This window comes from Megalobrama amblycephala, linkage group LG24, assembly GCF_018812025.1.
Source record: "Megalobrama amblycephala isolate DHTTF-2021 linkage group LG24, ASM1881202v1, whole genome shotgun sequence".
In the NCBI taxonomy this organism is placed as follows: Eukaryota; Metazoa; Chordata; class Actinopteri; order Cypriniformes; family Xenocyprididae; genus Megalobrama; species Megalobrama amblycephala.
The window spans coordinates 3,235,430-3,249,948 of NC_063067.1; the positions used below are offsets into that span (position 1 = coordinate 3,235,430).

At 36.2% G+C, this 14,519-nt stretch overlaps 2 protein-coding genes across 6 annotated transcripts in view; one reads left to right on the forward strand and one right to left on the reverse strand.

Annotated features, from left to right (window-relative positions):
* LOC125260282 (cyclin-dependent kinase-like 5) overlaps positions 1-10,509 on the forward strand; it is a 55,867-nt gene extending 45,358 nt beyond the window's left edge. For 2 of the 4 annotated variants that reach the window (XM_048178578.1, XM_048178575.1), the window contains 8 exons: positions 670-1,705; positions 3,117-3,218; positions 3,470-3,575; positions 4,096-4,189; positions 4,406-4,511; positions 6,508-6,630; positions 7,484-7,666; positions 9,377-10,509. In XM_048178578.1, the coding sequence (XP_048034535.1) occupies positions 670-1,705; positions 3,117-3,218; positions 3,470-3,575; positions 4,096-4,189; positions 4,406-4,511; positions 6,508-6,630; positions 7,484-7,666; positions 9,377-9,712 (2,086 nt within the window). In that variant the 3' untranslated portion in view covers positions 9,713-10,509. The remainder of the gene's footprint in view (positions 1-669; positions 1,706-3,116; positions 3,219-3,469; positions 3,576-4,095; positions 4,190-4,405; positions 4,512-6,507; positions 6,631-7,483; positions 7,667-9,376) is intronic. The other 2 variants (XM_048178577.1, XM_048178576.1) reach the window with 2 other exon arrangements.
* Positions 1-14,519, reverse strand: part of LOC125260280 (E3 ubiquitin/ISG15 ligase TRIM25-like) — a 673,153-nt gene that overhangs the window by 506,251 nt on the left and 152,383 nt on the right. The window lies entirely within an intron of this gene.

Sequence of the window (14,519 nt, forward strand, 5' to 3'; positions counted from 1 at the left end):
TGTTCTCTCGATTTGCTATTTCGTTCCATCGATTTGCTATTTCGTTACCTCGATTTGCTATTTCGTTACCTCGATTTGCTATTTCGTTCTATTGATTTACTTATTCGTTCCCTCAATTTACTAAATCATCCACTCAATTTACTATTTCATTCTCTTGATTTACTAAATTGTGCACTCGATTTACTTTACGTTCCCTCATGCGAACGATTTACTATTTCGTTCCCTCGATTTACTAAATAGTGCAAACGATTTACTTATTCGTTCACTTGATTTACTAAATAGTGTGCACAATTTACTTATTAATTTTCTCAATTTACTAAATTGTGCGCATGATTTACTATTTCGTTCCCTCAGTTTGCTAAATCGTGCGCTCAACGTATTATTTCATTCCTTCGATTTACTAAATTGTGCACACGATTAACTATTTTGTTCACTCAATCGTGGGAGAATTGCGATCCGTATTTGAAACTAAAAATATTGTGCAGCTCTAGTGAGAGTAAATAAAATTGGAAAAAAAAAAGGGCTTCGGAAAAATTTTCATAGGCTAAGCAGCTAAAAAGCACTTTTCCTCAAACATTAGGAATGAAGGCTTTTCAATCCACTTGAGCCATTAATCTGATTATTAACCGAATTTCTGGATGCATGTAAACTTTTTTTAATGGCTTTTAGGGGTCATATTGTCAAGAGTTCAAGTCACCATCGCTCAAACAGTCGCGACTGCTCCAGTCTACCCCGTCATGGGCACGAAGACCTCCACCCACCCAGCTCTGAAGCATTCCTGAACGGGTCGGTACCGTCCACCAACAGCCTGAGCCCAGTTATGCACCCCAAATCCTTTCAACCGCTCAACCGCTCGGCATCGTGTGGTAAAGACTTGGCCAGCCTGCAGCACGCTAAAGAGGCTAAATCAAAAATGGGTGATTTTGACTTCGGGAAACCGCCAGATGGCCCGGGGGCCAAGTACTTGAAATCGAACACGCCTCGTTCCCAGAACCGCCATTCCTTTGTGGAGGGCAAAAACAGCACGCTAACTGGGGACCGGGAGAAACAGACCCGTCATGGTTATGGCGAGTCGACTGCGTCATCCTCTTCGGGCGGAAAGGGGTCATCCTCATACCTGAGTTTGTCCAAGAGTCACGGAGTGCTTAGTGACGCCAAATCCGTGAGCAACCTCAGCGACATGCGACTGCACCCGGACGACCCCTCCGGCTCTCCCCGCTATTTCCCCAGCAGCTGCTTAGACCTTAACATGAACCTGAACTTGCCGGCACCGGGCAGCCCATCCATGCAACATGGGGGACACAGTCCCGCTGTGGGACGTCGCAGCAAACTGGAACGGGACGGAAGCACGGCGGAGCCTTCCACCCGCCGCTCCTCGTCACGAAAGAGCCAGCAGCAGAGCGACGGAAACCCTGCTGATCCGCTCGACTCCGGAGTGGGACTGTCTCTTTCGGCTCCTCAAGATTTCCCCTATGGTGTGGGCTACACCAGCCCGTTTTCCTCCCAGCAGCGGCCGCACAGGCATTCCATGTACGTGCGGAGGGAACGTGGGCGTCCCCATGGGGGCGAGACGGGCGGATTGGCAGTGGGGCAGGGGATGCCCACCAGGGCCAGCAGTCTACAGCTACTGACCCCTCAACTACAGCATCGAACCCTGCCGAGACACATGGGCAGCGCCGTGTCACGGGATGCAGGATTAGACCAGGTCAGTCCAAGCCTCTTTCTTTTAGTGTTTTGCCTGCTTTCTGATGCCTGTAAGCATTCGTGAGATATGTAGAGTGGGTTCATTGCTGGGTCTGGATCAGGATGCTAAACTCTGCAGGACAGTGGCCCTCCAGGACCGGAGATGAATGAAGTCTGGATGTGTGGCTTGTAAATATTATGCATTTGTTCCAAACCTTAATGAGCTGCCTCATTGTTTATTGTCTACACAGGCAGCCAGCTTCTAAAGCAACATTTTAACCAAGGTTGGACAAAACTCAGAATTAAAGTATCTTCACCTTTTCGAAATGATAGGAAAAATAATCTATCTATCATATATCTATCTATCTGACTATCTATCTATCTATCTGACTATTTCTGTCTGTCTATCTATCTATCTATCTATCTATCTATCAGACAGATAAATAGTCTATCTATCTATCGTCTATCTGACTATCTATCTATCAGAGAGAGATAGTCAGTCTATCTATCGTCTATCTATATCTAATCTATCTATCTATCTATCTATCTATCTATCTATCTATCTATCTAAGGATTATGGGATTAAGGACTGTGCTCTTAGGAACCTTAAGTGCAGCAGAAATGTTTTTGTAACCTTGGCCAGACACAATTCTGTCTCTGAGCTCTTCAGGCAGTTCCTTTGACCTCATGATTCTCATTTGCTCTGACATGCACTGTGAGCTGTAAGGTCTTATAGTCAGGTGTGTGGCTTTCCTAATCAAGTCCAATCAGTATAATCAAACACAGCCGGACTCAAATGAAGGTGTAGAACCATCTCAAGGATGATCAGAAGAAATGGACAGCACCTGAGTTAAATATAGGAGTGTCACAGCAAAGGGTCTGAATACTTAGGACCATGTGATATTTCAGTTTTTCTTTTTTAATAAATCTGCAAAAATGTCAACAATTCTGTGTTTTTGTGTCAATATGGGGTGCTGTGTGTACATTAATGAGGAAAAAAAATGAACTTAAATGATTTTAGCAAATGGCTGCAATATAACAAAGAGTGAAAAATTTAAGGGGGTCTGAATACTTTCCGTACCCACTGTATCTGACTATTTCTATCTATCTATCTATCTATCTATCTATCTATCTATCTATCTATCTATCTATCTATCTATCTGACATAGATAGTCAGTCTATCTATCTATCTATCTATCTGACATAGATAGTCAGTCTATCTATCTATCTATCTATCTATCTATCTATCTATCTATCTATCTATCTATCTATCTATCTATCTATCTATCTAGTGTGTACAGTATGATGACTAAGAATGTTGACTAGGTAGGCAGTTCACTAGGGTTTGGAACAGATCCTGTGTGTGATGGAGTGATCATATGAATGTGTGCTGGCGCTTTGTGCTTCACCTGCTCTCATCTCTCCATAAACAGACCGACCCCGCAGCCGCAGAGGTCAGTCACACGCGGCCTTTAATCCGGGAGTCCACACGGGACAACACCACCACCTTTCACACACCACGGCAAAAAAGCGAGGTCCGCACCATCCTGCTTTCTCCCTCTTTCACTGTCTCTTTACTTCTTTCTCTCTACGTTCCTCCTTCTGCTGCCCATTTTCCTATTTGCTTTGCTCTGTCATTCTTGAAGGTGGCATTTCAGTTGTTTCCTTTTGTTTGGAGTTTATGCAGAGGGGAAATCGTCAATGTTCATGCCACATAATGTCCTTAGTGTTACATTCAGCACTTGTTCTGCTTGAAACACGTCTGTGACGAATGTTGATGCTGCAGGGAGGCGTGTATCACGAGCAGCTCACGGATGACAGCGGATCCGCCAAAGAGAACCGCATGATGTACGCCGACTCTGTGCCGCGACGGGTCGGGAGCTTCTACAGGGGTCAGTCACACCACATTTATACAAATCCTGCTTTTTATTTAAACATATGTTATAGAGGGCTGATGCACTGCAAGTAACATGTTTTATTTTATCATGTTGTCTAATTTATTTATTAACAAATGCAACTGAAAACCTCTCTGTTCCCCGTACTGTAGTCATGCAGCACTCCACACAGTGTCTACACTGCAGGCGCCAAACAACTAAATTAGATTGCTCCCATTATAATCAACAAAACTGTCAACACTGCATGCCTCGCAGTATTCACTGCAATAAAGTCATTGAAGTCAAACTATGTTGGGAGGACAATCAAAAAACAACAGCAAAAGAAATTCCACTTTGAATAAAAAGAAAGAGAGAGCGAGTAAGAAGTAATGCAATAGTTACATTATGCATTTTAACAATGCAATATCGCTTTTTGTAACACTTTACTTTTAAAGGTCACATTCCCCAGCACTGGTTCCAGGTCTCATCTCACCTCTTCTCCACACTCAGTATGTGCATGTTTTTCTGTTTTCACCAGTGCCGTCACCCAGACCCGATAACTCGTTCCATGAGAGTTCAGGGGTCACGATAGACAGCAGCCACAACATACACCAACCAACCTATGACCCCTGGTGAGGATGCAGCACTTACACTCTCTGTTTTCTTAAAAAAAAAAAAAATTGAAATGACAAAATCGCTACAAAATTACACTTTAACTGAAATTAAAATGAAAACTGAAGATATAAAAACAGAATCTAATTCAAAATATTAATAGAAATAACAGTATAATATAATGTTAGATTAGAAGCATCAGTGTTACTGACGTTGTAAGTGTGTTGTTTGATGAGGACGGGGTCAGAGACGCTGGACGTGAGCCCTCCAGAACCCACCAAAGAGAAAGAGAAACAAGGCTTCTTCAGATCCATGAAGAAGAAGAAGAAGAAGTCACAAGCCGTGAGTCTCTGTGTGTATGTGTGTTACATCCTTTTATTCATGTATCACAGGTGAATGTGTAGTAGAGTGTAAACCCAGTCCGTAAACGAGAGCCTGTGACATGACTCAACTGACTCTGACATTTAAAACCAAAAGCTCATCCAAATATCAATTCTGTCATTATTTATTCCCCTTATTTCATTACAAACACACATGCTGTTATTGTTTTCTGTGAAACACAGCAGAAACTTAGAAGAATATTCACGCTGCTCTTTCCTGACCACATCTGTCAATCTCCAAAAAACACAGTACAACCACCACAAAAGTTCTATTCTGTTCTGTTCTATCCTATACTTGTGTTCTATTCGATTCTATTCTACTCTGTTCTAATCTATTCTACTCTATTCTGTTCTATTCTACTCCATTCTGTTTTATTCTAGTCTGTTCTGTTCTATTATGTTCTATTCTACTCTATTCTGTTCTGTTCTATTCTACTCTGTTCTGTTCGATTCTGTTCTACTCTGTTCTACACTTCTGTTCTATTGTATTCTACTCTACTCTGTTCTATTCTACTTTTTGTTTTAATCTATTCTACTGTTCTATTATATTCTACTTTGTTCTGTTCTACTCTGTTCTTTTCTATTATATTCTACTGTTCTATTCTATTCTACTCTGTTCTATTATATTCTACTTTGTTCTACTCTATTCTTTTCTATTATATTCTACTCTGTACTATTCTATTCTACTCTGTTCTGTTCTATTCTACTCTGTTCTATTCTACTTTATTCTGTTCTATTCTACTCTGTTCTATTCTATTCTACACTTCTATTCTACTCTACTCTGTTCGGTTCTATTCTATTCTACTCTACTCTGTTCTATTCTACTTTATTGTTCTATTCTATTCTACTGTTCTATTATATTCTACTTTGTTCTCTTCTACTCTATTCTGTTCTATTATATTCTACTCTGTTCTATTCTATTCTATTCTGTTCTACTCTATTCTGCTCTATTCTATTCTATTCTACTCTGTTCTGTTCTATTCTACACTTCTGTTCTATTCAATTCTATTCTACTCTGTTTGGTTCTATTCTATTTTATTCTATTCTATTCTATTCTATTCTATTCCAAATCTTTTGATAGCTTTGTGTGAGGAATGGTCCAAAATTTAATTATTCAGTGAAAATCATTAGAAACTATATGAAACTAGAATGAAATTTATAGAATGAATTCTATGAAAATAGAATTTTTATAATTAATTATAAACCCTAATCAATATTAAATTGTTTCTAGAGAGTTAAAATCTCTCAGGCTCCCCAGTTTGTTTGGTTATTATTGTTAAAAAAAAAAAACATTTAAAAAACATTTTCTTTACTTTAAATAACTTAAAATTAAATAAAATATAAAATAAGCATTAACTGAAATCAGATGAAATATAATATAAAAACAATCTTATTTTATTTCAGCTAGTTGCCAAGGCAACATTTCTATTTTTTTAATTTAGTTTAACTTTAAAGTACTAAAATAACTAAAAGTAAAACTAAAATAGAAATGAAAAAATTATATATATATATATATATATATATATAATACATAAAATTACTAAAACTTTAAAATCCAAATGGAAAAATAAAAACTAATTCAAAATATTAATAAAATGGAAATGCATTCAAATTAACATTAACTGAAATACAATTTTAAATGAAATATAAAAAATGTTTTATTTCAGCTAGTTACAAATTTTCAACATTTCTAATTTTTGTTTAGTTTAAATAGAAGTACTAAAATAAAATAAAAAAATAACTTTATAGACAAAAAAAACGGAATTACTAAAACTTAAAAACTAATAATAAAAAACGAATTTAAAATATTAATCAAAACTAACAGAAATTGAACCCATTTAAAATGAAAACAAATGATGTAAAATATTTTTCAATAATTAACTGTGAACCCTAATCAGATGAAATCAGTGGAGTCGTGTGTCAGATCTCTGTGTGAGTTTGTGCCTCTTGTATTGCAGACAGACACTGCTGAAGAGCGACTTCCAGTCATGAGGAAAGCTCTGTTTCCTCTGTTTCACTCTCAGAGGAGCTTCACGCGGAGCTCCTCTGAGAGAGAGCGTCCCCTAGTGGCCACACCGATGGTATACACGAGTCTCCATACATACGCCTCTAACAAACTAAACCGCTCCCGCTGCATGAATTAACAAGACTAACCGTTGTGTTGAAGTGGGCTGGGTACGTGTGTCCTCATTGGCTGTTAGATCTGTGATGTCATCAGACCTCTGAGACTGACTCCGCCCTCATGCACAAATGAGTTCATATTTGCATCCTGTAATTTGCATGTGCAAGAATTTTCCTTTTGATTTTTATTTTGATTTAGACTGAAGTAAAACCATGAGGGTGAAACTGATAAATCATCTTCCTCCAAAATCAGAAGAAAACAGACACATTATACATTTGTTTTTATTATAATTAAGACATTTATGTCCCAAATTTCTCATGTACAGAAATGCAATTTGTGTACTGAATTATGCTGCTTTTAATTAAAAAAAAAAAAAAAAATCATTGATGATTTCAGGTACTAAAAGAAGATTTTTTGGTGAGATTTACCTATAAAAATATAATAAAAAATGTAAAGCTGTATTTTTCTCTAAGGCTGCTTTGAAACGTATTGCGAAAAGCATTATAGAAATAAACTTCAATTGAACTGAATTCAAAACATTTTGATTAAAGTGGTGGAATGATTTTATCTGTCATTTCTTGGACCTGCTGATGCTGAATATGATGATGTTGTGATTAATCTGAGGAATAATAATCACCATCATCATAAAAAGTCATATTTAGAAGAAAAATCAAAATATTTGTAAAATCCACCTGTCAGAAAACATGATTACGCTTCTCTCCCGGGCTGTTCTTCTCTGTTATTTTGTCTGTTAGTTGTAGTATGTAAATGTGGAGATGATTGACAGCTCTGTGCTGCGTGTGATTGGTCAGGTGGCGAGCGAGGGGCCGGATCAGGTGCTGATTCAGAAGTCGTCGCGCTCGTACGGACACCAGGGCAGCAGACATCGCACTCGGAGCCGGGACCGGGAGCGCAGCCGGGACAGAGAGCCGGATCCGGAGCGAGAGCGGGACGCGGACTGGCCCGTGGAGAGAACGCCTGACACTCACTCTCAGGTACAGCTGACCGTCACGCTTCACTGTTAGACACTGAATTACTGCAGCCATGATCAATCACTAACACAAACAAACATCTGTTAAATAATTTTGTTTACTTGCCTGCTTTCCGCGGATGAAGAGTGCGGTGTTAAACACATCAGACCACTCACACTGAATTTATTGTTAGTAATGCTTTATGTAGCACCTTTTAAAAATGAAAAGAAATATATGCATTTACAGAAATTAAACCAATGAAGGAAATAAAAAAGGGAACAACAGTCTCTTCTGCTCACCAACGCTGCATTTATTTGATCATAAATACTGTAAAAATTCTGAAATATTTTTACAATGTAAAATAGCAGTTTTCTATGTGAATATCTAGTAAAGTGTAATTTATTCCTGTGATCAAAGCTGATTTTTCAGCATCATTACTCCAGTCTTCAGTGTCACATGATCCTTCAGAAATCATTCTGATATGATGATTTGATGCTCAAGAAACATTTATGATTATTATCAATGATGAAAACAGTCATATTTTTGTGGAAACTGTGATATATTTTATTCTTTGATGAATAGAAAGTTCAAAAGAACAGCATTTATTTGCATTATAAATGTCTTCACTGTCACTTTTCATCAATTATCCATGCTGAATAAAAAAGGATCTTACTGACAACTTTTGAGCAATAGTATAATGGGTATAAAATAATAAAATAAAAATAATTTATAATAAGCCTAATTTATATAGAAATAGTAGTGGTTTTTATTATTATAGAAACATGTTACTTTTAATTAATGTGTTTCTGTGAATATTACGTGTAAATGTCATCATACACAACACATAGGCTATTTCAATTAAAAAAAAAATTTACATTTACATAATGATGTAATTTAACAATAAATTAATAATTATATACATTTATTACATAATTTTTAAACAATCTTAAATTACATTTTACACGTGGAATTGTTAAATTACTCTCAATAGCTAGTTCTGAAAAACCTACACAGTAATAAAGGAGTTTATCAATAGTAGCTTTATTAATAGTACACTTGTGTGTTACAGCTCAATGTGTTATATAATCAAAAGATTCAGTTTGTGATTTCATAAATTATATATAAAATTACATGCATGTAAGTACATGCATTATATGATTAAAATATATGTAAATTATATAAAAAGATTCAGTTTTTGATTTTTATCAATTTTATAAATTAACTTACAAATAAAAAATATATATATATATATCATATACTACATATATAAATAAATTGTATATAAATTATGTAATTTAAATAAATAATTTTAAATTATATAACAAGATTCATTTTTTGAATTTGATCAATTATGCATTAAATTGAATCTAAACAAATGATATATACATAATCAAAAACTGAATGTTTTCATATTTATGAATTAATGATTAAATTACATATAAATCATATAAAGGATAAAAATAAATTAAAATAAAGACATTACACATTAAATTACATTCATATTATAGATTATAAAGACTCAGTTTTTGATTTTTATAAATTATGCATTGATTAAATTACATATAAATTGTGTTTATTGAGTTAATATGCACAATCAGATATGTATAAGATTGTGTAATTTATAAAAATATGTATCAGATTAAATGCATTAAATTACACAAAAAAGATGAACATTTGGTGCTGTATAAATATATCTAACCAGTAATGTGTGTTTGGTCTTGTTCTGCCTCTCAGCCTCTGAGGTCTCTGCGGAAGCTCCTTCATCTCACCACCTCCTCCTCCTCGTCCTCCAACCAAACCTCAGCAGATCTCCACTACCCTCTGCCCCCGCAGTCCTCCTCCAAAGGCGGGAGTTTCGTGGAGCCTCGCGGCCTCGGCTCCATGCAGTCCAAAAGCCGGCAGGCGGCGTACGCGGCCCCGGGGCCCCTGGAGTCCGGCTGGCACTCCACCGCTCTGGGCCGTCCCGAGGGAAACCCGTATCCCGAGCAGCTGACCTCCAAACCGGGCTTCGCTCGCCACTTTCGTTCGCGTTTGCCAAACCTGAATGACCTTAAAGAGACTGCGCTGTGAACGGCGCCCCCTAATGGACCTTTTCTTCTTACATATTAAGGATAGGCCTATATGTCCCCATCTTTATTTTTGTTGGCTTTTTTTAGTTTTTAATATTTGATAGCACTTCTTGTATTATTTATGTAATTACTGTATTTTTTTGTTTTTGGATAACTACAGTCTAAAAGAAGATTATATAGCTCTATGGGAATACATGGGAATATATATATATATATATATATATATATATATATATATATATATATATATATATATATATATATAATATGTATAGCACTGTACGTGCAGGCTTCAGTTTCTACTCTGGTTGTAGTATATATATATTATCTGATTCTGCATAGTAACTCTTATATTTGGCTAAAATGTATAGACGACAGTATTGACATTTATTTTATAGTTCTAGAATAAGACTACACGGTATATATAGATATTACGACTTTGTCTTTGAGTATTTTCTGTTTACAATTCAGTGAATATCAATAGATATTAAGAGTAACAGTAATTAATGGTAAGAATGCGTACGTTTGCGTGATTCTGTGTACGTGTGCTTCACAGATAGCGCACGTATGTTGCTTTAAACTAGGGCTGTCATTAACGATTACTTTGGTAATTGAGCAATAATTCGATTATTCTGAGTAATCGAACCTCCGCCTTTATGTATTATAACAAATGCCTGCAGAGGGCGCCAGTCAGTGTTGCCAAGTCTGCGGTTTTCCCGTGGAATCGGGCTACTTTAACACTGCTGCCGCGGGTTTGTTTTTCACGTCCGCAGGTTGAAGCATTGATAACATGATATTTAGCCCCTGGAATGCGAATTTTACCCACCAGAATGCGAGTGGGCTCGTTTTGAGTAGCGGTTGGGTGGGTTTTGCTGTGAAAACCTGGCAACCCTGGCTCCAGCGGCCTGACAATTGTTTTTACACTTTACAACGTAAATCTAATCCTTGTTTAATGTTGGCTTACAACATTTATTTCAAATGTACACTTAATATTTGGCCATTTCTTTACGACAGAAATGCTACATCCACTGTCATTTCTTGAACAAGAACGCATGGACTTAAAGGATTAGTTCACTTTCAAATTAAAATTTTCCTGATAATTTACTCACCCCCATGTCATCCAAGATGTTCATGTCTTTCTTTCTTCAGTCGAAAAGAAATTAAGTTTTTTGATGAAAACATTCCAGGATTTGTCTCCATATAGTGGACTTCAATGGGCACCAAACGGTTGAAGGTCAAAATTAGTTTCAGTGCAGCTTCAAAGAGCTTTAAACGATACCAGACGAGGAATAAGAGTCTTATCTAGAGAAATGATTGGTCATTTTCTAAAATATTTTTAAAAATTATATACGTTTTGACCATAAATGCTCATCTTGAACTAGCTAGCTAACTTCTACTCTATTAGAATTCCAGCAGTGTAGACACTGCTAAGTGTATTACTGCCCTCCACAGGTCAAAGTTTGAACTAATTGTTATATACTTGCACTAGCATATTGTATATTACAATTTAGTTCAAACTTTGACCTGTGGAGGGCAGTAATACACTTAGCAGTGTCTACACTGCTGGAATTCTAGTAGAGAAGAAGAAAGAGAGTTCAAGATGAGGATTTATAGTTAAAATGTATATAATTTTTAATTTTTTTTTTTAGAAAATGAGCGATGGTTTCTCTAGATTAGACTCTTATTCCTCATCTGGGATCGTGTAGAACACTTTGAAGCTGCACTGAAACTGTAATTTTGACCTTCAGCTGTTTGGTGCCCATTGAAGTCCACTATAAGGAGAATAATCCTGGAATGTTTTCATCAAAAACCTTCATTTCTTTTCAAATGAAGAAAGAAAGACACGAACATCTTGGATGACATGGGGGTGAGTAAATTATCAGGAAAAGTTAATTTGAAAGTGAACTAATCCTTTAAACGAGGGCTAAAACTTTTATTTTGAAATCGCGATGAGCCGTTAGCACATTTAGAAACATGCTGGTGTATTCTCCTGCGTTTATAAATGACTTACCTTACAAATCTGATGAAATGGCCGCACATTGCGTTTCCAGATGAACGTTTAAAGCAATCCAAACTCACAGCATATGCAGAGATGGAGTTTGAGATGCTCAACTCATGTAATGATAAGAGTTTGTGTGCAGCTGCATTTACACAGGTAACCTACACTCATGTCAATTACAGCACATTTTAAACCTGCAGCACATATATTTATTTAATTGAATCGCAGCCTTTGTAAATTCACAATAGCATTATGCTTTATTTTGATTTTTAAACGGGTTTAATATCGTGCAGCCTTTGAAACTGGTCATAATTCTCATCTGTGGAAACCGCCACTTAAGGTATTTTGGCGGTTACTCGACACGAGCAAACTGAAATCGAGGTATCGTGACAGCCCTACTTTAAACGTCACATTTGTGTATAAACTCATTGTGAATGTCATTTTAACACACAACAGGCGATGTGCTGCAGATGAAGGGTACAAAAAACAAACATTGTCCGGATGAAAACGTCTCACAACATACGTGCGCTGTCTGGGTTTCGTGTGGGTCTTTTGTTAGTCTATACAAATCATATACAAAGCCTTTTAAATGACAATTGAAGCAAAAACATCAACAAAATCTGACCAAATCATACAAAAGGGTGTGGCTCCACCTGCTGGCCATTGAGATCCACTGCAAAAAAATCTGAGCTTAAGATGCCTTTTTATTTTTAAAGCAAGTTAATTTTTACTTAATCTAACTTATCAGTCTTTGATTCCCTCAGGTATATAGTTCTCTGAACACTGCAAATACACTTTTACATGCAATATCTGGATATCAGATGTCGAAGCTCTAGATTGTTTGATGTTTCTGTTTAGGGAAATACAGCCAGTGTGTGTTCACAAGGAGGAGAAATAATAATAATAATAATTAATTAATTAATTTTATGCAATATGTAATTTCACATTCGCCAGATAATCCTTCTAAATAAAGATCAAGGTACCTGGAGGCGTGTTTTGTCCTCTCAGCTGGTTTTTACGTGCATGTGCTTTAATGATTCATATGTCAGTCGGGTACATGAGATGTCAAACGCCAGGGTTTCCTGGAAAACTGCGTCGATTACGCATCAGCCATATACATCTTGTTTTGTTTTCAGAGATAGCCCAGCTAACAGGGAACGTTGTCAGAACTTTTATCTAACGTTCTGGCAAGGTTCTCTGAACGTTATGAACAAACGTTCTGCCAGTAACATTAATAGAACGTTCATTCTATGTTCTCAAAACATTGGCACAAAAACATAATTTATACAGCGTTCATGGAATGTTTTTTCCTGAAACATTTCCTGGACGTTCATTTAATTTTTTTTTTACTTTTTAACGTTCTCTGAACATTCTGAAATGTTCTCATGTTTGCAGAATGATGAAGTGGAATGTTCCCTTAACATTCGCATAACCAAGAAAAAAAGTTGTACATTTTAAACGTTCAGAGAACATTCAAAAATAATGCTTTTAAAGCTTAATGTGTATGTTAGCAAAACTCGTTTAGAGCATATATTTGTTAGCTGGGATGTAGAGCTGCACGATTCTGGATAAACTGAATCATGATTTTTTTTGTTTCAAATAGAGATTGCGATTCTCTCATGATTCTGAACAGACAACTAAACAAAATAACGTCATTTATTAGAGTTTCTGACAAAATGTTAATTGCTGCGGTCTATTTAATAATGTTCAATTGATTTGAATGAATTATTTAAGAAATGGTCTGAGTGAATGATTCAATGACTCACTCATAAAGACTTACTGGATGAATCAGCATTTTTGAACGAATCTCTTGAATGAATGATTCTTGTCTCTTGTCGCCACCTACTGGTGTAACGATGTAATTGACACAATCATTATTTGAAGCGTCAAGTCACTTTCAAAAGGTGATTTACTCTATTCTGATCGCTACTGTAGACATCAGTGTTTATATCTGAACTATAAACATTTATCCCAGTACTTCTGTGATCATTTGAATTATTGTAACACAGAAATGATGGTACTGTGAAGCTGTTTCATGAATGGCTCTCTCTGGCTCAGAACGCAGATCTGAATGTTTGCTATGATCGGACTTGTCAAAGGTTCAATGGACAGATCCGAATCACTGTCTTTTAGGAATAAGATCCATAGGTGTTTAAAACAAGATTGTGATCTTTTAAGGATTAATCGTGCAGCTCTTCTGGAATGTAGGGAATTATCCTCCAATTGTCTAGATTATCAAGAATATTAATCATAAAGCTGACTAATATTGGTCAATGAGCCGCTAATCCATCTCTGCGGTCCTGAATTTGATTCATCAGCCTCTTCTACTGCTACATGTTTCATATCATAGGAATACCACGATGGAAGGTGTTTTACTCTATAATCATGTATTTCATCGACTATAGAGGAGTTAAGATGCTAATGATCTCATTTAAATAAGAAGATTGTCTGTTTTTTTTTAAAATCCATGAATAAATAAAGTCAAACTAAATCAAACATGAACTGTCCTTTAGCTCTTCTTGGTCTTTGGAAAAACATGTTTGATTGCAGACACAGGAGTGTAGAACAATGTTCACCAAGAGAGTAAATGCTTGCATTGCTAATTTTAGCATTGCCATATTGTTTTTAATATCACCTCCTACATGATAAACCTTGTTAGCATATCTTATTTGAAATGACTTAAAGGATTAGTTCACTTTCAAATTAAATTTTTCTGATAATTTACTGACCCCCATGTCATCCAAGATGTTCATGTCTTTCTTTCTTCAGTCGAAAAGAAATGAAGGTTTTTGATGAAAACATTCCAGGA